The sequence below is a fragment of the Engystomops pustulosus genome, chromosome 3 (genome assembly GCF_040894005.1).
Source record: "Engystomops pustulosus chromosome 3, aEngPut4.maternal, whole genome shotgun sequence".
NCBI classification, from domain to species: Eukaryota; Metazoa; Chordata; class Amphibia; order Anura; family Leptodactylidae; genus Engystomops; species Engystomops pustulosus.
Genome location: NC_092413.1, coordinates 104528587 through 104553869, shown reverse-complemented (window position 1 = coordinate 104553869; position 25283 = coordinate 104528587). Strand labels below are relative to the sequence as shown.

General features: G+C 41.6%; 1 protein-coding gene and 1 long non-coding RNA gene across 2 annotated transcripts in view; one reads left to right on the top strand and one right to left on the bottom strand.

Annotated features, from left to right (window-relative positions):
- CEP85L (centrosomal protein 85 like) overlaps nucleotides 1-14106 on the bottom strand; it is a 105957-nt gene extending 91851 nt beyond the window's left edge. The window contains exon 1 of the mRNA XM_072141699.1: nucleotides 13922-14106. Within this exon, the coding sequence (XP_071997800.1) occupies nucleotides 13922-13934 (13 nt within the window). The 5' untranslated portion in view covers nucleotides 13935-14106. The remainder of the gene's footprint in view (nucleotides 1-13921) is intronic.
- On the top strand, nucleotides 577-7780 carry LOC140121719 (uncharacterized). Its single transcript, XR_011854166.1, has 2 exons — nucleotides 577-4702; nucleotides 5023-7780. It is a non-coding gene; the product is annotated as an uncharacterized lncRNA (long non-coding RNA).
- Nucleotides 14107-25283: the final 11177 nt, after the last annotated feature.

Below are 25283 nucleotides of genomic sequence, written 5' to 3'. Positions count from 1 at the left end.
CTGTAAAAAATACATTCATGGTCGAGTATTGTAGCTGCACTTGGAGTACTCTGGTGCACTGGTGTGTGAGATTTCTTCACAAAACAGTAAGTGCTGTAGTATTTAAATATACAGGCAGTCCCCGGGTTACGTACAAGATAGGGTCCGGAGGTTTGTTCTTAAGTTGAATTTGTATGTAAGTCGAAACTGTATATTTTATAATTGTAAATCTAGACAAACAAATATTTGGCCCCAGTGACAATTGGAGTTGAAACATTTTCTGCTGTAATGGGACCAAGGATTATCAATAAAGCTTCCTTACAGACACCTTACAGCTGATCATTGCAGACTGGGACTATAGTAAAGAATTCAGAAAGCTTTACCAGAGGTCAGAGGGGTGTGTCTGTAACTATGGGGGTTGTCTGTAAGTCAGGTGTCCTTAAGTAGGGGACTGCCTGCATTGTAAATATATATAAAAATATAATAAGAATATATAGATATATTCTATTTTCTTTATTTTGTTTATAAAATTAAAAGAGGGAGTACATTCTGATTATATTATACTATAATATCCTCAAAATGTAATTTCTTCATGTTAAGGAGGTCGCACTGGTTTCGGACGCCATCTTGACTACTGTCCGCCATCTTAGATACAGCGGCCATGTTCCCTGACCATTGTCAAGTTAATGTCATGATTCAAACTTCATTTTATGTAACATGTTTGCTCGCCTGTCAGCTAATACCCTTTGACATTTAATGAGAAGCCAGTCTGTCCTCGAAGCTGCATGATATTAGGATTCTGGAGCCACTTATCACCTTCTGGCAGAGGAAATTAGTATAAACAATATCTGTGTACAAGGTCTCTGAGAACTGAGCACAATTAATTAACTTTTTTCCCAAAATATGCTGATGTCCAATAGCTTTGCTGTATACTATTCACACCCCTTTGATGACTCTTCTGTCTGATATATATTATGCATTTTGATTATTAAAGGGGAGAAGATCTTGACCAAGAGATTGACGTATGTCTTGGTCTCTATGTTCAATCAAGGGTTAATTAGGACTCACCTTACAAAAGTCAAGAGGGCTGTTGGGGCCCTGCATAAAAATCCCTAACAATATTTGGCGTGTCCCTGGTTGGGCTTAGAAGTAAACAACAACAACACCGAGACAGCCTCCGTGAAGAGTCCCCGCCGGCTCGGTGAACAGAACTGACCAGAGAGCTCTCAGGGTAAGATATTAATTTTTCTTGTCTACCTTGATATGTCACTTCTGGTTCACTGGTTGGACGGACCGGGTAAGACTGTCTGTGTGTTATATATTTGCCACTGTTGTTCACTGTAACCTAAGCTCATAGTTTTTGGCAAAGAACCACTTTGTAAGGTGATGGACAGAGACTGGACAGAGACGGATGGTCAGACAGTCTGTGGTGTTAGCTGAAACTGTGGGACGGGAGGGAGTAGCCCTTAGAGGTCCGCACTGCTAAAGTAGGAGATACTTTGTTGTGATTGTCAGATTATCATAGTGTCTATAGTACTGTTTGACTAGTGTCAATAGGGTTGCCCATAGAGGTATAGAGCTCAATTTGTGCACGTGCAGCGGAGACCCACTCTGATCAAGTGTGCGTTTAGCTTCATTTTGGAGTCTGAACGACTTTGTGGATGACTGTAAGAACTAGTAGTGACTTGGTAAAGAGTCAGTAAGAGAGTTGACTTGGTAAAGAGTCAAGGAGAGAGTAGTTCGGTAAAGAGAGTTGATTTGGTTAAGAGTCAATAAGGGAGACTTGGTAAAGAGTCCTCTGTGAAAGTCTGGTATCTAGTTTCTTTGGGGTCGGTCACACAAGGTGTCGGATTCGTTGTATCTGTGGGGGACAGGTTTGGCAGTGTTGCAGTTGTAGACATTTGTGATGGGAAGTAAGCAAAGTAAAGTAAGCCAAGGGTGCGGACCTAGAAAAGCTACTCAGATTGTGTCCCACATGGAGGGGAAAGATGCACAGAGATAGAAGGTTGTTGAGTTAAGTAGGACTGATGGAAAAGTGCAAGTTGACATGATCGGACAAAAAGGCTGGTAGTTTTGGGTTTTAAGTAAAAAGTATTGAAGGTTTTGGGATGTGTCAGATGATCTGATGATTGTACAAGTGAGAAAACTTTGGAAACAGACACTTATAGCCTCTGACTTTGACGGACGGACCAGGACAGAGTGACTGGGATTCTTCTGAGTGCCCATTGAAGAAAGAGACAGGCGATAAGGGACATTTCAAAGTTTTTGATGTGGAAAGAATTTGAGAAAAAGAGATTTTATTATATTTTCCTTGGAGTGAAAAATGGCCCCTGTAATCCAGACTCCACCCCTGTATCTGGTGGTTAGAGAAGATGACCCGCCCTACCATTCTTCAGTGGCGGCCATCTTAAGTCAGTTTATTTTTCAGTGGCGGCCATGTTGTGGGGCTTTGTAGGATAACAGCTGACCATGCTTGGGGCGTCTGCTAGGGGTCTTGGAGTGTGGGAGGTTGTTTGAGTATTATTCAAATTTATTGATCCCGACAATTAGAGAAAAATGACTATGAAAAAGTGTTACAATGTCTCTGGCACCTCCTTTCTGGCATTTAAGGGGTTAACAAAAGGGTGGGGGCTGTTAGAGCTGCGTTTTGTTTTGTGAAGAACTGACTGTCTTATCTACGAGAGAGACGATAGTGACCTTGATGTTCAGTGGAAAACTGAATTTCTCCATATTGAGTTGCTTGGAATCTGTGTTCTGTTATCTCATGGTTTACAGGCTAGTGAGAACATTTACATTTGGGAGGGGTAGATCGCTGCGTTTAGACTTCTCCCTGACAATCTAAAAAAGACTTGAAGGAATTTATTTGATTGTGGAACAAGAATACAGTATGATGTGATGTCCTCCTGTGTACCCCATGAACAGACTAAGCAAGAACGAGCCTCCCAACTGTATTACAGAGCCTATGACTGACTTTTGTTACTTTTTGATTAAAAACCATCTTAAGTGTACCGGGATTTTATTGAGACGTTGGAGTCTGGCCAGAACTTTATAGGTAGCACAGAACACTGGGCTGGAGAAGTGGTGGAGGGACTCTGACATTGACATACAGAGGGAATAGAGGATGTTTCACAGACCACGCCAAAGGGAGATTGACAACATCTCCGGAAGTCTCAACCGACCAACCCAAGTGGGCGTTGCGGGGAGGAGACATTACTGTAGTGAGTGGCGGAGACGGCCCCGACAGGGCAAGACAAGGGGGGTGGTTACGGACAAGGATGTTAGCGAGAACAGTCCCTCTTCTGAACGGCCCCCCCCCAGACAGAGTTAGTGCCTTTCATTGTAGAACTCTCCCCTGCTAGTCCGATGATGATTTTAGCCAATTTCCGGTCAAGAAAAGACTCAGAAAGAACAGCCGGATACATGTAGCATGGTCCATGACCTCCAAGCTGCCAATGAGTGTACTGAAGCCCAGTGGTCCCTAGCCCAAACTGGCAGCAGTCCCTGAGAGTGACCTTTTATTCACTGTTATTGATTTGGAAAATGTTTTTCTCTCTGTGCCCCTACATGAAGATTGCCAGGACCTATTTGCCTTTACCAGTTCAGTATTCCAGTACACCTGATGTAGATTCCCACAAGGGGGGGTCAAACTCACCCAGCCAATACCCCACGGCCCTACAGGGAGTAGACTGGCAGACTAGCCCCTTACTGGATGTTCTCCTTTTCAGTATGCGGAGGACCTACTGTTTTTGTTTGCCAGGATGCATTTATTGACCTTATGTGTTTTCTGTTCCAGAAGGGTTGCAAAGTTTCCTGAGACAAACTCCAGTACTGCCAGGAGAAGGTGGTCTTCCTAGGCCACTGCTTCTCAGCCACTGGCAGATACCTGACAGAGGGAAGAAAGCTGGCAGTCCAGAATGTGCCCCTGCCCTGAGGCCCTAAGCCTCTTCACATGTTTCTAGGACTGGCCAGCTCCTGCAGGCCTGGGATAAGGTCTGCTGCCCCCAGCCTGATGTTGCCCCTTTCTGACTGCATTGCCTCTTCCCCATTTGCCCTTAGTCAGGAGGCAATTGATGCATTCTATAGCCTTAAGCTGGCAAATTCTGTCTGCCCCGGCCCTAGGCACATGCCACTGAACCAGACTTTTTATTTTATTTTGCACTGAGTATCTAGGCCACAGGTGTCTTAGCCCAGGAACGTGGTGGCCTCCCCAGTGGCCCACTATTAGGCCCGGTTAGACTCAGTCGTGAGAGGAGCTCCTCATGTATCAGTAGCTGCAGCCAGCAATCTGCTCAGCAAGGCCAGTGAGTTGATCCCAAATCCTAGATCACTCAGTTATTGTGCAAACCCCACATACCTTGCACAGTGTCCTCACCCAAGTACAGCCCAAGCATCTGAGCAAAGGCCAGACAGCTCAGACTCCAGTGTGCACTCCTGATGCCCCAGGATACACTGATAAGGTGCACAGCCCTGAATCCTTCATTCTGTCACCAGTCTTCCAGGATTCAGAGAGGGGGGAGAGAAGGGTGATTAACCCAGATGTTGAGTTGTTGAGTTTTTTCTCATAGGTGGCTCCAGGTCTGCAGGAGAAGACAGACGGTTCTACACTGAATATATAGTGGTCAGTGGCGCACATGAGGTAGTACAAGCAGAACCACTCTCTCCACACAGGTCAGCGCAGGAGGTGAAGTGACGGCACTCAGGGAAGTGCTACAGCTGGTGGAAGGTAAAAGGGCGAACATCTATACTGAAGGTATAGGTCTGGGGTCTTAACACGACTATGAACCCTTATGGAAGGCTAGAGATTTCCTCACCTCTGCAGGGACCCCCTCTAAGCATGGCACGCTGGTTAAAGAGCTCATGGATGCTCTCTTACTTCCATAAGAGGTGAGGATAATAAAAGTAAAAGCACACACAATTTGGTAACTCCACAAGCCAAGGGCAAGGATGTGGATGACGGGATGGCGAAGGCAGCTGCGCAGATGGAGCCCAGAGACTGTCCTGAAGTCTCAGCGGTGAGTTCTGAGCTAAAAGTTTGATACACAGGTGTTCCAGTCCCTGGTGGCCCGAGTGTCATCAGAAGTGAAGGACGTGTGGAGGAAAGCTGGAGCCCAGATGCCGATGGAACCTGGATGCTGGGAGAGAGGGTGTGCCTGCCCAGAGCCCTGCACCCGACAGTAAGTCAAGTAGCCCACGGACACACACACATATTCCAAATGGCCATGCTAGTGCACATAAACCACCAGTGGTTTGCCCCGGGCATTACTACCCCGTCACTAGACTAGTGAAAGCCTGTATAGTCTGTGCCCACCACAACCCGTGTAAGGTGGTAAAGTCCCCACAGAAGGTGACACCCAAGCTGCTGTATCCCTTCCAGAGACTGCAGATGGATTTTATCCAGCTACCAAAAAGTGGTACGTAGGAGTACGTGCCTGTGTGCATTGATCTCTTTCCAGGGTGGCCAGAAGCTTCTCCCATGACCAAGGCTACTGCCAGAGCTGCAGCCAAAGAAGTTGGTGAGTGAGATTTTTCTGCAGGTTTGGACTTCCAGAGACCATAGAGTCCGGTCGCAGAACCCACTTCACTGGACAGGTAAAGACCTGAAACCTTGTCCCTCCTGGGTGTAGAACAAACCCTGAACACCCCTTAGCATCCCCAAGTTAGTGGTGGGATTGAAAGACTAAACGGCACTCTTAAGTTAGAGATCCAGAAGGCCATGGAAGAAACAGGGAAACCATGGCGCGAGTGCTTTCCTGCTGACCATCATTCAGTTAGGACCACACCCACCAGAAAGATGGGATTGCCCCCCTTTGAAGTACTTTTTTTTTTGGCTGTGCACCCAGACTAAGCCCCTACTTCCCACAGGTCCTATAGCTGATGGCAGGAAACCAGGTGGAATATGCCACACAGTTGAGACAGGCCTTGGAAAAGGTCCGCAAAGTGTTTCTGATTCCTTTTTCAGATCCAGACAGAGACCTCAGGACGCATAACCTGAAGCCTGGAGACTACGGGTGGTGAAGACACACCAGAGAGAGAGTCTGGAGCCTCGCTACGATGGTCCTTTCCAAGTCCTGCTGACCAGTGCCACGTCTGTGAAGCTAGAGGGAAGTCAGCATGCTTCCACGCTTTCTATTCCATGCTTACTTATTCTTCTTGCTAGCTGGTCTCTTCTGACTGACTGTATGCTCAGGGACACCCCAACCATGACTATCACTGTATCTATAGGGGTGACCAGGATGCCCCCAGGGTAGGAGACTTTACCTACGGTTGGTGCAACAAGACAATGACCTTCTATAACATTGACAGCAGAGGTAACCCTGTATTAGCAGTGTCTGATGTGTACTGGATTTGTGGGGATAGGAGAGTCAGGTCAGGCCTAGAGGCTGGGAAGGTGAGTGTACGGTGATAACACTTGTGTATTCCTTCCTCGTGATCCCCAGGGATAAGGTTGATCAGACACATAAGAAAAGGTAGAGAATCCCAAAGGATTCTGGAAGAGAGGAGCACCTAGATGACAATGTTTATATAGATACAGTGGGAGCACCAAGGGGGATCTCAGATGAGTACAAGGCCCACAATCAGATATGGGCAGGTCTAGAGTCCATTATTCCCCAGAGAGCTATGAGCAAAGATGTTGGTTGGGTAACTGTTTTTATTGTAATCAACAGAGACTTGTGAATTATATCGGAGATGCTTCCCAGAACCGCATGGCTTTGGACATGACCCTTGCTGAGAAGGGAGGAGTCTGTAAGATGGTGGGAGTGGCTTGTCGCATATACATCCCAGATGACGTCGCCCCCTATGGATCCATTACCCATGCTCGTGAAAAGATTGAAGGACTGTCCAGGGAACTCAAGAGAAACTCTGGGGTGGACACTCTGTCCTTCACTTTGTGGTTGGGGGATTGGAAGGGTTTCCTTTAAGTGGGGGTGATATTGGGGATTGTGATTTTGCTCTTGTCACTTATGGCGTGTTGTGTGGTCCCCCTCATCAAGTCCACCATGTCCCAGATGGCCGTCCAAGCGGTAAGAACCACAACAGGAGAAGTGCCCGGAGCGGAGGATGATGCTGCCTGTTTACAAACCTATGAACTATGGGAACTCAGTGATGTGATTTGAGTGTGCGGGCCTGTAACCCCTGAGTGACTGGCCTGCAGGGGATCTGGTGAAGAGTTAACAAGTCCAGCAGGTACGGGCTTAGCCTACCTGTGGGTACCTGGAGCTTGAGGAGGTCGCTCAGGATGGAGTTACAGGCCAGCAAAGCTCAAAGGGGGGAATTGTTAAGGAGGTCGCACTGGTTTCGGACGCCATCTTGACTACTGTCCGCCATCTTAGATACAGCGGCCATGTTCCCTGACCATTGTCAAGTTAATGTCATGATTCAAACTTCATTTTATGTAACATGTTTGCTCGCCTGTCAGCTAATACCCTTTGACATTTAATGAGAAGCCAGTCTGTCCTCGAAGCTGCATGATATTAGGATTCTGGAGCCACTTATCACCTTCTGGCAGAGGAAATTAGTATAAACAATATCTGTGTACAAGGTCTCTGAGAACTGAGCACAATTAATTAACTTTTTTCCCAAAATATGCTGATGTCCAATAGCTTTGCTGTATACTATTCACACCCCTTTGATGACTCTTCTGTCTGATATATATTATGCATTTTGATTATTAAAGGGGAGAAGATCTTGACCAAGAGATTGACGTATGTCTTGGTCTCTATGTTCAATCAAGGGTTAATTAGGACTCACCTTACAAAAGTCAAGAGGGCTGTTGGGGCCCTGCATAAAAATCCCTAACACTTCACAACCCCATTTCAATCATTCCAGACTTCCTAGCATTCATAGCAGCAGTCCTGTGCACACAGCTGCTACGGCCAGCCACTGGTCATGTAATCACCATTATATCATCAAAGTAGAGTCTACAGTGACTGGCTTGGTAATCAGCACTTGATCATTGTGATTTCAGGACAGGTAACAAGAATGATGTGTATTATAGTATTACCTGCTTGGTTACCCCTCTTTTAAAAGTTAACAAAAAGTAATGCATGTAATTTGTAGCTTTATTGAAAATAACTTGTATCTCAATTAGACAAGGCTGTTTGAGCGGTTGCTTAGCAAGATACCAAGGCTACTCACAAAGGAAGAACATACTGAAAAGAGTAAATGGGTCAGTTTTTGTACTAAAGAGCTGCTAAGATTCCAAAAAGCTTTGTTAAAAAAAAGTAGCTTGAGGCACCAATTTACTGACCTAGGATAAATATTAAGAAGCCATAACAAGTCATGCTAGTACATCAAAAGCATCAGCATCTAAGAACTAGACTAAAACGAAAAATAAAAGGACACAAAGGCGCTCATAGGGCAAACACCCGTTGGTTCAAGGAAATCCTATTTCAGTTTTAATTCAGTGGGTTAAACAAAATGATTGCATACAAATTTGGGCAACTAAAGCATTTTTTTAAAAACAATCCCTTCACTTCAGGGACTCAAAAGTAATTGGGCAAATGAAATAATTTTTAAATAAAATGTCAATTTTGAATACTCCTAATACTCCTCTTTATTGGCAATGACTACCTGAAGTCCTAAACTCATGGACATGACCAGACATTTCTGTATTTGTTTCTTTTTAATTCTCTCCCAGGTCTTTACTACAACACCATGTCATTAGGCTTCCTGAAAGTCATTCTTGATGGTGAGTGGGCTGCCTTACAAAGTAACAAAAAAACCTATTTGCATATTTCCCAGAATTCTCTAGTGGAGCATCGATGACAATAAGTCTCTAAACGACTATAAGGCGGCCTTAACTGGCATTCTCTCTGCAAGAACTCTTACTCTCTGACCCTAGGCCTTTACTACAGCAGTTTCCAATTGTGTGTATTTATGGGCCTTTCTGTATGAAGTTTAGTCTTTAACAAGTGAAATGCATGCAAAGGGAACCTGTCACCAGGGACCTCATTTTATACTAAAGACAGATTGTAAAAGCCCATAACACCATCAGTGCAAATATGCCTTTTCTAAGCATTTGCATTACAATATAATTGTGTGTTATAACTTACTCTTGCATCCTGACAAAATCCTGGGGTAGTCACAGGGGCTGGACTTTGGTTTGCATGCATTTCAAAAACAACATGCGACCTGTTTGAGCTGCAGGCTGTCTCCATGTTTGTGCTCCTGTACAGCTTGTCCCTCCCACACTGATGTCATGCTGACCAGGCTGTGACCTCTGAGAAGTAGCAGGAGGTTGATCTATACAGGAGCACAAAGGTGGGGGGCCAAGCTCTGAGGAGTGAGTAACACAGACAAGCCCCATGTTGTTTTTTTAAATGCATCCAAACCAAAGTCCAGCCCCTGTCACTACCCCAGGATTTTGTCAGGGAGCAAGGTAAGTTATAACACACAATTATATTGTAATGCAAATGCTTAGAAAAGGCAGAAAGGCATATTTGCACTACTGGTGTCATGGGCTTTTACAATCTGTCTTTAGTGAAAAATGAGGTCCCTGGTGACAGGTTCCCTTTAATTGGATTGAGATCAGGTGAATGACTTGGCCATACAAGAAAATTCCACTTCTTTGCTTTATGATGGTTCATTATCCATCTGTATTATGACATGCTGACCAATTTGGCTGGATATGAGCACACAGTGGGGCTCATTTACTAAAGATTGGGGTGTGCACTTTTGTTGGACTGTGCACCTTTTTCGGGGCTCAAAATGCTTGCACAGGTATTTAAGAAGTGTGTGTGTGCAGGGATTGTGGCGCACGCGGCCCTTTTTGTAGCGCAGCTGTTGTGGCTTCCATGCGACACAAATTATGGGGGGTGTCCAATGGATTCAGACTGAACGCAGGATTTAATTTTTAAATCTTGTTGCAAGCTCTATGTGTAAAATGCAACACAAAAAATATGGTGAAATCTGTCGGACCTTGATGAATTTGCCAGTGTTTTCTTTCTCAGGATTCACCACTCTTAATATTGTAGCAGTTTCTCAGATGGCTTTTTTTTGGTTTTCTTAGAAAACACTGCTGACCTTCAAACTTGCAATTTAATTATCTGTAAAACCCCCAAGAATCATTAATAACATTGAATTAGTGTAGTCAGTGTTTATAGGTTATCTAGAAAGTGGGGGGCAATGTCTGCAGCCGTACAACCCCTTTAAGGATGGGTTGTTTCACCCATATGTAGAGTTCCCTTGACCACATTTTCTTCAAATCGAAGTCTTCCAAATACAAGCCCCACACCTCAAATCAACTTCAGGCCTTTTATCCGCTTGGTTCAGAATGAGAAAATGAAAGTATTGCTAACACCTGCCAACGAGACCTCTTTAAGTCAATTGTTCAATTACTTTTGGTCCTGAGGAATATCGACTTCTTTTATTATAACTCTATACGCCGTGATTGTGGCAATTTAGTGTTATAAAAATTATGCTTATTAATGCTGTCATCTGCTCTATACACTGTGGGCAGGCGGGACCGGGCAGGACTTGTATCGGAACCGGGGAGTGAATAAAGTAAAAGACGATGCATGTGTTGAATTAGCATAATTAACTAATTAGCATAATGTTTATAACTTTAAGGAGCTGAAACATCAAATTTTAATGTGGATTTTCTCAAATGAATGCTGAAAGTGTGAACTTTATGCCCATTATATAACTATAAATTAAATAAATTTCAGTAAACAGGTTGAAAAAAACTAAATTTGTGACACTGTCCAAATATTTAAGGATCTTACTGAATAGCACAGCTGTGATGTTATCTGGTATAAAAACCACCTATATGTCCAGTTTCACTTTCATTTCAAGGATTACAGGCATGTCCACAGCAGAATGCCATGTTCAAATCTGTGTCCCCTGTTGTTTCCCAAATTATGCATGAATACTCCTGGATACAGGTTTGTTTGTCCGCAAAATTACAATGATTTACATTGTAATGGTCTTTATAATGTGCCAAATATGTTTCAGTTAGTAGAATATTAGTAGACTTCTAATATACTGAATATGTATAGACTCAGGACACATTGTATAAACAAAGGTGTGCTCGCTGTACCCAGGGGAGCACTCGTCAGTGTGCTGGAGAGAGGAGCAGCGCTCACCCCTCCCCTCTCCATAGATAATAGTGCAACACGGCCGTTCTTACGGCAAAAGCACCGTTCAATCAGCACACGTTGTGCTTGCCATACTGAGCCTTGGCACCATATCCATTTATTGCCGAATATACGTCCCCACAACGGCCCGTGTGGATGAGGTCTAAGTTGATATTATATAAATTTTGTGACTCTGTTTAGTAGTGGCTACCATTTATCTTTTTCTTAACCATTATATACCGTGAAACAGCTGTTATATCTTGTGCTTATCTAGGAAACACTGACAATAATTAAAACAAATACCACAACAATGAGAAAACTGTTCCCACTGTGCCACACTGTGAAAAATGTTACAGTCCTGAATAGTATGCTTATTCCATTCCTCCCACGCTATAATGCTAACTCCTGCCTAGCAACATCCATATTCCCATTACATAAGTCTGGATGTTTCTAAGTCCCAGGGAACCTGCTCTACTTGTGAGAATCACGTCATGCGTCGGTGTCAGATCTTCACATACATTTGCTAATTTCACTTGCCAGTGTTGTTAGTATTTTGCATCACTATGTGATTGACATAAATGAATAAGAAAAAGCACACTGGTTTAGGAGGATGGATTGTGCAAGGAAACAGTGGCTATTTTTAACCATTTTAGTTACAGTTGTAATATTGCCTTTCATAGATCCTTTCAGCAAATACACATCTTTCCATAAAGAAGCCAGTCAGCTGTTATGACTAAGGTAGGGATGGGAAGCCATGGGAAATGTAGGGCAACAGAACATGACAAACTTAATAAAAGGGAATATACAAATATTTTCATTAACTGATAATGCCTTTTCACAAAAAATATTTGAGTGAGACAAGAAATGCGACACGGTTATGGTCTGTGCTGCTATTAACCACTTCCCTAACACTATCTAGGATAGCAGTAGGCATAGATATTTACCTACAACATCTTCCCATTTTGTCTTTGAGACATGTGTTTGACTGTATTTATTCTGGAACCTCATGTTATTTTAACTTTGTATTTCATAATGGATATTTTTAAAGCAGTAAATAAATGATTGACATTTTATATTACCGGTATATTGTTGACTCCATTTTTGTGTTCGAAATTCGAAACCAAACAACTTTAAATTTTAATATGAAAGTGGTTTGAGTCAAAGACGTTGGATGAAACAACAATTGATTTCAAATGGACGGCAATGCAATGGTATTCCAGGTATAGACAATGACATCAATCATCATCGTTCTTTTTTCCTTCCTAACTGTTTCCACCAAATCTAGACAAAAAAGTTTATTAAATAAAGCTAGGCATCTTTGTGGAGCATGAAAAGAGTCCTCTCTCTGTCTCCTGCAGTGCCTACGTTTTATATATAGAGATTAGTGCTCTGTTATTTGAGCCTTGTTTACAAAGAGGTCCCTCTAATTTTGTCAGTATGATAGCACGGAACAAAACGTACGGTAACACCCATGGAAAATTCTACCAAAGATATAAAGTAGGCAGATACATAAAAAAAAGTTTATTTTTTTGTATAAATATTGTCTCTAATATGTAGATTTTGGGCCAATATATCTATATAAATATGTATTTAGGAATAAAATTAATATATGTGAATGTTCCTATTCCATGACAGAAGGCCCTCACTCCTATCTTTCATCTGACCATGTTATTACTCTATAATGTCTTATTATGTTTGCCCATGATGTGTAAAGCCCTATGGAGTATGATGGTGCTTTATAAAGAGAGATTATTTATTAATATGTAAGGACTTTAAACACCAGTTTTACATGAATATTATGGAAAGTTTCATTAGCCAAAAAATATATTTTATAAAGCTTAATGATAAACAAAATCTTGTATAATTTTTTATTGATTGATGCATGATTTTCTTTTGTACATTGTAATGTAAGTAGCAACCACTACTTTAGTCCTGTACACTAAATCTATTCAGTCCTGAGTACTTACCCTAGTTCATGTCTGCACTTACTGGTCCACATTTAGCAAAAGTAGTGCAAACTGTACTATATGCAGTTTGCCCCACTAATTTGTATAGTGCCCCAGATTTACGAATACTAGTCTTCATGAATCTGGCGTACGCTGCTATGCTGGGGAAGTGTGCACCAACTTTTTTTGGGGACCTTTAACATAGAGCTTGCAACACAATTCTGTGGAGTTACAGTAATAAATGTGGTGCACGGTCCTACTCTGGACCAGAACGCCCCGTTAGATGCAGAATTTTGTGGTGTGGCAGACACAGTGCAACCACGTCACAAAACTGGCGCAGACAATTGAAAAATACATGTGCAAGCAGTTTACGCTTTTTTTTCACTGCAAAGTCAGACAGAAAACTGGCACAAACACTTTAATAAATGTGGGCCACTGTGTATGTGCTCTAAAGTGTAGCTGAATTATTATGGCCATTGCTTAACATTCACTTATTATTATGCCTACAATAAGATGGTTAATAAAAAACAAGTGATATGAAAAAAAGTGCATATTCCAATTTACAGTCATCCCAGGCATGACCACCTTTTTTCCATAATAACAGTATCAATCTAAAATAGAGAACCATACACCTATACAAGAATAATATATGGAAACCATTGACAGGAACAAAACTTTAAAAAAAAGTTAAAAGAACTTGTACTGAATTGCATATCAGCACTTCCATCTGTCACAATGTACCAATACAGTTCCATGAGTTAATGCAGAAATTACATGTACATATTGTAATAGTCTCAGAAGCATATGGTTACAGGAGGCAGCAGCTTACACAGCATGTCCCCAGCCAGAACACCTGCTATATTTTATATGCAGATCTTAAACAGCAACCAAATCACAGAAGACAAATGTGTAAAACCTTACTTGACTTCTTCATGTTTCACACTCTCCTAATGCCTTCTTTCTTTCTACTTTTATTCTCTCTATTCTTCTCTGCAAGTTGACTTGCAGGAAAGAGCAGCGTTCATAGTAGAGGGAACAGAAGAGGCAATCACTATGACTCTGTAAATAGTAGCAAGCTCACAGCTCCCTGGTTACAACAGTCTGTAAGAAAACTCCTTCTAACTGAAAGAGTCTGGAGGGGAGGCACAGGTTTTACCAGCACAAAACATCCCTAATAGTCTACAACATTCTGCCCTGCCAACTACAGCCATAATCACACACAGAGACTGGGCTTCTTCTATCCAGGCTAAAAGAAGCTAGGGACATTTTGTAATGATAAAAGGGGTATCCACTTTGTCCACTTTCTTTTACACCTAATCATCAAATGATTCTTTATTTAACTAATGGAAAAGGCAGGAGTTAATTTTAATAAACTACACAGACCTGTGTTTCCATTCAGCCAGGCAAACTTCATGAATTTGGAACCTAATGTGACTTCTGCAACATCTAAAAGTATATAAAACCTAAACACAACATAATAACCATCAGAATAGTCAAAATAAGATAGGGACCTGAAATGTGAGTGTGTAATTCAAGGAACTCTTGACAAAAACAGTTGTCTTCCTAACAGGTGGACCGTGAGGAGACAAACTCTATAGAGGCGGAGAGTGGGACACCTTTGTGCACACTAGAAAAATTAATATGTATAGTAGCTTTGGAGGGTAAGTCAGAGGTTGCAGTGTCTGGGACTGGGTTGGGAAAAGTTACCCAGTGAGGCAGTGGAAGTGGTTAATTGAGAAAAACATGGCTACCAGTAGATGGCCTACCAATTATTTGAGTGTACGAGACATGACGGATCGGTATAGCTTTGTAAAAAGCATATTTAACAGATTTGGGCTACATGCTTAAATGCCAAAGTGGCATCTACATCACGCCAAAAACAGCAGTAGACTGGGCTGAGTTTCAGTAGCGCGCATGATAAAGAAACCACTTTGACGTTGAAAAAAATACATCTGTGGCCTATACATCATGGAAAGCTGTTACTTTATAAGAGAAATAACATTGACACTTAACATCATGCCACTTGTTGAATTTCGTCTTTTAGGACATTGATTGGTGGAAGAATATCAGTCTAAAGGGCATTTTAATGGTATCTAATAGAGCATAATTGCCATAATTATTCTTATCCTAGGCAGTTGCCTTCTTCTTAGGGGCTTACAAGTGACATCTGTTTGTCAGCAAAGTTTGCCAATAGAAATTCAAAATGTCTGTCCCCAGAGGAAAATGTGAGGCTATTTGCATAAAACAGAACACTGCAAATGTCACAGTAAATCTACTTGGAATCTAGGAACATGACACCAGGGCTGTTTCTACCACCAGGCAGGACAGGCCTCTGCTCAGGGCGTTAGCAATGTGGAGCAGGTGGGGGTGCCATCCTCCATCCTCTACCTGCTCCAAATTCCCTAAGAATCAGCAGTGCCGCACCTACCATGAAGTGACAAATGATTCGGGCAGCAGCTTGCTCCATCCTAGAGGGGGCAGCACTACAGCTGTACATAAGGATTTCTATGCACATCAGTGAGCGGTATCTTCCATGTGCTGCCTTGCTCCACTCCCCCACAGAAAATAAGGTGTGCACTATGCAATGCAATTAGTCGCAAGTTGCACATCACAACTGATATTTGGACAGGTAGGCATGGTTACATCTTTTTAACTGCTCACTGGGTTAATGTAGTGGTTGCTGGGTCTGAGGCATGAGTCGCTGTGGCACATATACTTAAACTACTGAGGATTGCAGGACATACTGTAACTCCTTGCCTCCATTTGCCTCCTCCACTGCATCCATTCAGTGACCACTGGCACTATCAGTTTCACTGAACGTCATGGCGAACGCAGAGGGCTATACTGAAACTCATCTGTCCCAAAAACACAAACATTTTTTGAAAAACACAAACTTTTTGAAGAAAAAAAATACTTTTTTATTAAAAAAAGAAAAACCAATGCTTTTTGAAAAAACACAAACTTTTTGGAAAATACAAAACACATGAGCAAAAATTCTAAAATAGAAAGGAAGGAATACATACAATTACAACAGGGAAATGCTATACCAACAAGGGACCCCCAAAAGAACTCCAAAATAATAACTATTAATAAAAAGTTAAAAAACAAACATATTTTCATTGAGGCCACAGGGTTGGACAGTTTTGTAGAGTGCAAATCCCCTACTAACTGTAAAAGTATCAGTTAATCCCCAGGCATCACCTCTTAAATCCATGTTCACATAATGTATTCCTATCTCCTGATGAGGAATTGATTTAAATTTAGGAATTTCTGACTCAGGACTTGGTGCAGCTGTAATGGCATTCATTTGTTCCCTCACTCTCAATTTCAATTCTCTTGTTGTCTTCCCAACGAAGATGAGTTGACATATGACAAAATGATATTGCAATTAATTGGTTGCGTGTTTGTATATTTCTTCTCTCCAGTAGAATCATACGAATCAGAAGACCTTTCAATGTTAGGGCATGAGATGCAAAGCCCACGTAGGTTACTTTCCCATTTTGGTTTGGGGGTCCCAACGATTATTCATGATGGTGAGGGTGCGCAATAGTTGTGCATGAGTTTAACCCTTAGGTTGCATACAAGTCTTGATGTGGTCGAAAAAAGGAGTCAAGATCTTATTCAAACTAAGGTACATGGTGAGAATAGGCCAATATTTTTGGAATATTACCAACATCCCCTTTTGTCAATTATGGTAAGTGGTGATTAATCTTGAAGGTTGTTCTTTCTTGTCCTTGGCAGAGAATATAATAAAAAAAGAGCATTCTGTTCTCTTTGCTCTCTTGGAGGCCTTTGAGATACACCAATGTCATCAGTTTGTTTTTCAAATTAATTTGATATAGAACAGATCCTATTTTTTTAAAGAAATTGTCCCATAGGAACAGCCTTAATTGTCTGTTGGGATAGGCACAGGAGGCATGACACAAAGCAGTAACATCTGGTTCTTTGCGGAATACATTGGTCTGTAAGTATCCATAAGCATTAGTCAAACGTCCAAGAAATCTGTGGAGGTAGAGTTAGAATACCAAGTAAGTTTGTACTGCACCCAAATGGGACACGGCGTATCGACGAATCATCATCCAAAAGGAACAGGTCCCTCTCCAACAGCCCGAGGAACAAGTTGGCAAATGATTAAGTGAATGCTTCCCTATAGCTGTCCCCTGGAGTTCCATGTAAAAGGACCAGTTCAAAGTAAAAATAAAATTGTATGTCAGCACAAACTGACATACTGACATATTGACAGAATTAACTCATCCAATCCATAATTGGACATGTTCAGATAATAGAAGATTGCTCTCAAACCATCTTTGTGCCTGATGGACATGCACAGTGACTTCAGGCCACATGTTACCAGAAGATTTCCAGGGTCCAAGAGGATCCTCTCGATCTTCCACAACAAGTCAGTGGAGTGGTAAAGATGGTAAATCCTATACAATCAGTTGCAGTTAAAATTAATGTATTTACACATGTTGTCATTCAAATTACCTCTGCCAGAAATAATTGGTCATCCTGGTGGGCATGTCAAGTTCCTATGGACTTTTGGCAACATATACAAAGTCTTTGGGTCTTTTATCAGTGTAGATTTAATAAGAACTCAATGGAGGATGATCCACTATCCATGCCAAATTTGTTGTAGCAATGATGAAGAAACTTGTAAGATAAACTCTAGCCCTGAAGTCATTGCTTTAGCCCAGGGGTTGTTGCAGGCCTGGGAAAACAAGAAGTAACATGAAAAGCTTTGTCCACATCTTAAAACCTTTGGATACTGCAACCAAAACATTTATGCCTGTCCTCGTCGGCATCACATTATCCCTTAATGGGACCTTCATAGGGAATACCCGCCACACCAGAGAGGAATCAGTATATAATGTTTCTCCCTCTATCAATTGTGGATGCAGCTTGATCCAGTTATACTGCACGCTATTCTTTGGCAATATTTTTCTTGATCCAGTGCACACTATTCACCATGAAGAGGACTTTTATGTTGACGTATTATGGTGCGCTTTTAAATGACAACATATTATCCACATATTACTGAACACTATTTACTAACAAGAGCACTTTTATGATCTATGTATCACTGCCATTCACTGAGAAGAGAACTTTTTTGATCCAAGTATTAGTGCATGCTATTCACAAACACTTTCCACATATTACTCCATGTTATTCTCTGGAACTGAATATTATATAGAGACAGGACCTTCAAGATCTTGCTGGCTGATGCAGTAAGTGTTAATATTCCTGTCTCGTCTTTCCAAGTATTGCCATATAATCCTCTAAAACCAGTAGAATATCCCTGCACTATATCCTATCAGTAACCTAAAGCAAATCTTGAGAGGGCAATTATTTAAGATTTCCACCTGTTCCTAGTAACAACATCCACTTGTATACACCTAAGTGCCATGAAAAGGGCAATTGATGGTTTTTGAGAAGTCTATTCCATCTGAATGACCCTATGATGAGTATCAACCACACCTTGTCGCTTGTGAGTAATTGCATCTGGACATGTGACCCTGTTCTTATATATGTTCGTATGTTCAGCCTGGCCATTCACAGGCATGCCTACAGAGAACATGCCTTTGGTTACCAAGAGGCTGTAAGTTCCTTGCCTCTTTTTCCTGAACCCCGCATCTGGTTCCTGAACAGCAGTACTTCTTTGGTCTCTGGGTGTCGAGCCCTTCAAATTCGGTACAGGTCTGAACTTTGCAATTTGGGTCCATTTATCAGTAGTAATAGGTCAAAAATGTAGTCTAAGGAAAACATAAAGCTCATAGCGGAACATGTATTACATCATGTCACATCATGTTATTTTTGTACTTCTGCGTATAAATACTAGTCTTTATTGATCCAATTAAAAGTCACACTTTTTTATTGGAATGAAAGGCCTACATCCATGTAAGCATAGGATTGGAAGTAAGATCCCCTCAGGGGCGGACTGGGAATTTAAAGTGGCCCTGGAAAAAAACTAACTGTAGCCTCATTTTGTGGGCAGGACGTCACAATAAGTAGGTGTGGCCATGTGATGTGATGGATGGTCTTAATCAACATGTACAGTGCAAAGAAAGAAAAAACTGTCACTGCCTCCTTTGTACAGGAGTAAAACTACTATATCACTTTTAGAAGTGATACAATGCACAACTTAATACTGCCTCCTGTATGCAAAAAAAATACCTCCTCTGAAAAACAATAATATTACTACTATAATACTCCCCTATGTACAATAATATATTATAATACTACTATAATACTGTTCATATGTACAACAATATATCTACTATGATCCGGAGTCCAAACTTAAAGATCAGCTCACCAAACTAGTCCTTTGTGTGCTTAAGATAAGTCCAGAGATGAAAGATGATAACAACAGCAATGTATGAAAAATTTGGCCCTCGAAAGATCCAAATAAAATCATCCTTTTTCTCTTACTATCCGTCTGATACCTGTCTTTTACACTGCTGTAACTGCCATTTTTGAATTGTTATGGAATAAAAGAAGGATGATTTTATTTGGATCTTTGGAGTGCTGGATTTTTCATACATTGCTGCTACTTTAATACTGCCCCTATGAACAAGAATATATCTACTATAGTACTGATTATCAATGACTAAGCGGTGATCCCTGAAATGCATAGGATGCTTGTTTCTGGACTTTAAATAATGTTTCCAAATAAAGAAGAATGATTTTAATTTACTGGATGATGAGCCAACTTTTTGAAAATATCCATAACTACTTTAATACTGCCCCCTATGTACAAGACTATAACTACGATAATACTGCCCCCTATGTACAAGAATATACAAGAATATAACTACTATAATACTGCCCCCTATGTACAAGAATATAACTACTATAACACTGCCCCCTATGTACAAGAATATAACTACTATAATACTGCCCTATGTACAAGAGTATAATTACTATAATACTGCCCCCTATGTACAAGAATATAACTACTATAATACTGCCCCCTATGTACAAGAATATAACTACTATAATACTGCCCCCTATGTACAGGAATATAACTACTATAATACTGCCCCCTATGTACAGGAATATAACTACTATAATACTGCCCCCTATGTACAAGAATATAACTACTATAATAGCGCCTCCTATGTACAAGAATATAACTACTATAATACTGCCCCCTATGTACAGGAATATAACTACTATAATACTGCCCCCTATGTACAGGAATATAACTACTATAATACCGCCTCCTATGTACAAGAATATAAATACTATAATACTGCCCCCTATGTACAAGAATATAACTACTATAATACTGCCCCTATGTACAAGAGTATAACTACTATAATACTGCCCCCTATGTACAAGAATATAACTACTATGATACTGCTCCCTATGTACAAGAATATAACTACTATAATACTGCCCCTATGTACAAGAATATAACTACTATAATAATGCCCCCTATGTACAAGAATATAACTACTATGATACTGCCCCCTATGTACAAGAATATAACTAATATAATACTGCCCCATATGTATAAGTATATAACTACTTTAATAGTGCCCCCTATGTACAAGACTATAACTACTATAATACTGCTCTTGCCACACACGGGGGTGTGGGAGAGTCTCTTGGGTCTCCTGGACCACTGCGGGGGATGATGGTACTAGCCAAAACCCGGGACCGGAGTCCAAGTGACCCCTGGTCTTCGTCAGAGCCCGCCCCAAAGACCGGAATGGTCTTGCTGCGGCGGGGTGCCACCAGGTTGTTCCACGGACGCGACTAGGCCTGTGGTGGGAGCTATGGTAGGAAAGCAGGTAACTGGACACAGGGAAGTCAGGACCTTGGGATGGCAGGACCTCTGGATGGCAGGACCTCTGGATGGCCACTGGGATGCAGGACCGCCACAGGAACACAGGACCGCCACAGGAACACGGGAATGCCACAGAAACACGGGAACGCCACGGGAACGCCACAGGAACACGGGAACATGGATCGCGGGGTCACCGGTGACAGCTCTTCTATGTACAAGAATGTAACTACTATAATACTACCCCCTATGTAAAAGAATATAACTACTATAATCATGTTTCCAAATAAAGAAGAATGATTTTAATTTACTGGATGATGAGCCAACTTTTTGAAAATATCCATAACTACTTTAATACTGCCCCCTATGTACAAGAATATAACTAATATAATACTGCCCCATATGTATAAGAATATAACTACTTTAATAGTGCCCCCTATGTACAAGACTATAACTACTATAATACTGCTCTTGCCACACACGGGGGTGTGGGAGAGTCTCTTGGGGCTAGAGTTTGTGGACTCCCTGGACCACTGCGGGGGATGATGGTACTAGCCAAAACCCGGGACCGGAGTCCAAGTGACCCCTGGTCTTCGTCAGAGCCCGCCCCAAAGACCGGAATGGTCTTGCTGCGGCGGGGTACCACCAGGTTGTTCCACGGACGCGACTAGGCCTGTGGTGGGATCTATGGTAGGGAAGCAGGTAACTGGACACAGGGAAGTCAGGACCTTGGGAAGGCAGGACCTCTGGATGGCAGGACCTCTGGATGGCCACTGGGATGCAGGACCGCCACAGGAACACAGGACCACCACAAGAACACGGGAATGCCACAGAAACACGGGAACGCCACGGGAACGCCACAGGAACACGGGAACATGGATCGCGGGGTCACCGGTGACAGCTCTTCTATGTACAAGAATGTAACTACTATAATACTACCCCCTGTGTAAAAGAATATAACTACTATAATCATGTTTCCAAATAAAGAAGAATGATTTTAATTTACTGGATGATGAGCCAACTTTTTGAAAATATCCATAACTACTTTAATACTGCCCCCTATGTACAAGACTATAACTACTATAATACTGCCCCCTATGTACAAGAATATAACTACTATAATACTGCCCACTATGTACAAGAATACAACTACTATAATACTGCCCCCTATGTACAAGAATATAACTACTATAATACTGCCCCCTATGTACAAGACTATAACTACTATAATACTGCTCCCCCTATGTACTAGCTACTATAATACTGTATCCGGAGATCAGAGGCTTGGGTTCACGCCGTGCCTGGATGGAAAGATCCAGGTCCGATCCCAGGGGCATAAGCAGGAATAATAAAACCGGAAAAAGGACGATTTAGTAGGCTTTATTATGACAAAAAAAGAAGATAGAAATGTGATCACATGACAAACAAAAATCAGCAGGTGATGTGTTTTGGACTGTTTATCACAAGTCCTTATTCATACCTAGATTTGCTGGGGAGCACACCAAGATAAAGAGAAAGGGAGGAGGAGAAAATCAAATCCTCCCTCTCCTCACCTGGACAGAAAAAGTCACGTGATACAAACACATACAAGCACATTCACATATAAGCTGGTACAGAAATACAGCCAATATTACAACAGCTTACAGAACTTTATTGTTTTGGTTTTTCAGTTCGAAAATAACTTTTTTATGTGTGACAATTCATTCTTTCTGCAGAGGATGGGGTGTCTCATAGAAACTTGTTTTTCTCCTTGGCCAATATTTACATGGCCACATATGAGGAGAGATTTTTGTTTCATGTGAATAACCCTTTGGTGAGACATATCAAATGGTAGTGTAAATATATATATTGACGACTGCCTCCTGGTGTGGTGTGCACACTGACAGGCAGCCATCGATTTTATCCTGTACATTAACCCCTTAACGACCTACCCCTTTTTTGTTTTTCCAGTTTTCACTCCCCACCATCAAAAACTATAACTTTTTTATTTTTACATTTAAAGAGCTCTGTGACGGCTTGTTTTCTGCGTAACAAATTGCACTTCATAGCGATTGTATTTAGTATTCCATGCCGTGTACTGCGGAGCAGGAAAAAAATAATCCAAATGCAGTGAAATTTGTGAAAAAATGCATTTGCGCCTTTTTTGTGGGCTTGGACTTTACAGCTTTCACTGTATTCTTTGGGTCAGTGTGATCATGGGGTTAACAAATTTGTATAGGTTTCCATACGTTTACAAAAATTAAAACTTCCTGTACACAAAACTGGCGCTAATAACTTTTTCATACTTTGGTTTACGGAGCTGTGGGTGGTGTCATTTTTGGCGACTTTTGATGACATTTTCAATGCTTCTATTCTTAGGACTCAATGCAAATTCATTTTAGAATTATTTATATTTTTTAAAATGGCAAAAAAAGTGCCATTTTCAACTTCCGACTGCTATTTACCGTTACGGGGTTAAACGCAGTGAAAAACTGCTATTATATTTTAATATATAGGGGCATTTTGGGATGCGGCGATACCTTATGTGAGATGCTGCTCTCAATGCTCTTTTAAGGTGACACATTCTTGACTGTTTGGAACAGGAAGAGTGAGAAGGTGTGAACAGGGCCAGATTATCTTTTCAGGTCCCCTTGCTGGCCCCATGATTCTTCCTGTACAGAGAGACTCTAGAGAGAAGCTACAATGTCTGAATTTGCCCTCCTGCTTTCAACTATATTGATGTACTCAGGGGGCCGATACAATTGAATGTTGTGGAAGAACAGGGAGCTATAGGTTAATGTTTAAATTGTCATGTTGGCACTTGATGGTAAATAAGTGGGTTTTGGTTGTAGACTGGGCACCCAGTCTCTGAAAGGTTCGCCACCACTGCCCTATGGCACAGAGGCAGCACTCTCTGTAGGCACCCAGCTTTCATGGAAACCCTGGGAGGGGTAAGGAATCATGTCAAGAAAGGTAGTCTATGGCAGATTTAAAGTCTATAGCAGAAGATAATGCTAAAAGCACAAAAGTCACTTATGTTAATTGCATATGACCATCAGATAATAATTTTATATTCAGTAGTTTACTAGTAAGGCTAGTAAGGCTCTCCAAAATGTAGATCTCAATGCCAGGGTATGGATGCTATTGTCCTGAACAATATGAAAAGGAAACTCATGCAGGGAGAATATACGGTATTTATTCGTTTTGGAGGAACGATTCTGAACAAATCCAATTAAAGTAGTGATATACATGATTAAATATATGATAATATACTGCCAAGGATTACCAGGAACTTGTAAAGTATAAAATATGCTTGTTGTGAGTACTTTGCTCTGGACAAACCTGGAGACATTGGGGCAGATTTACTTACGCGGTCCATTCGCGATCCAGCGGGACGTTCTGTGTGGAGGATTCGCGTCTTCCGGCGATTCACTAAGGCAGTTCCTCCGACGTCCACCAGGTGTCACTGCTGCGTGTCCAGCAGCACTTTTTTTTAAAAAAATGCGGCGGTTTTACCGTTCGGCCATGCCCCCGATTTTCGTCGCGTGCACGCCGGCGCCGTTGTGCCACAATCCGATCGCGTGCGCCAAAAACCTGGGGCAATTCAGGGAAAATTGTCGCAAAACTGAAAAATTCGGGTAACGCGCCGATTCGGGCCATTAGTAAATGACCCCCATTGTCTAGAACTAGGCCACCAGTATTGACTAGGCCACCAGACGTCACCTCATTAGTATACTGGGGGGTGCTAGAACAGGTAAGCGTAACATGTACCTCTACCATACAACTAAATGTTGCGGCTTCTCTAACCAGAGAATCAGTTAACCAAGACACTCTTTCTTGGTTCCTACATGTTATTAGCATAGTAAAATTTACAATTTGCATAGTACAATTTGTAAAGTGCAGAGTTGAGTAGAAAGGTTTTGTGCACTAACTATTCAAGTTATAAAGGGATTTTATCCTGATATAATATTAGAAGAACTGCCAGTTACAGGTTTTTGTATATTGTACTCTAATTCAGTATGGGCTTGTAACAATGCATCGGTGGACCCCAGAGGACAATAGGGGAAACCCATGCGGGATGGGGGTTGTTGTGTGTGGTAGGGGCTTTGTGGAAGGGGCTATAACCTAATGCTAAATAAATAATAATAATGCTGTGATCAGATCCTGGTACCACAGAACAAATTACTTGGGACTCAAACCATAAGAGGATTATTTTGAATGCCTACATTCCTTAATGGCGTTGAATTATTTGGTGGTGCCACCCACAATTTGTTTGATTTCGTTGATTTTGTGGACATACTTGTTTGTTGCTGGAATTCAGTAAAAAGTGTTGTAACCCAGTGTCCAATTCCTTTCTGCTCTCTAATCTTGTTCCGTCACAGGAGTAAAACCAGTATTTAGTCCCATTATTATTCCAATAGTCCCATTATTTTCTACGAATGATGGCGTATTGTTTCAGTAGATAACCACGGCAGTAAGTTTCTGGCCTATGGCATCACCCCACTGACAGTATAAACA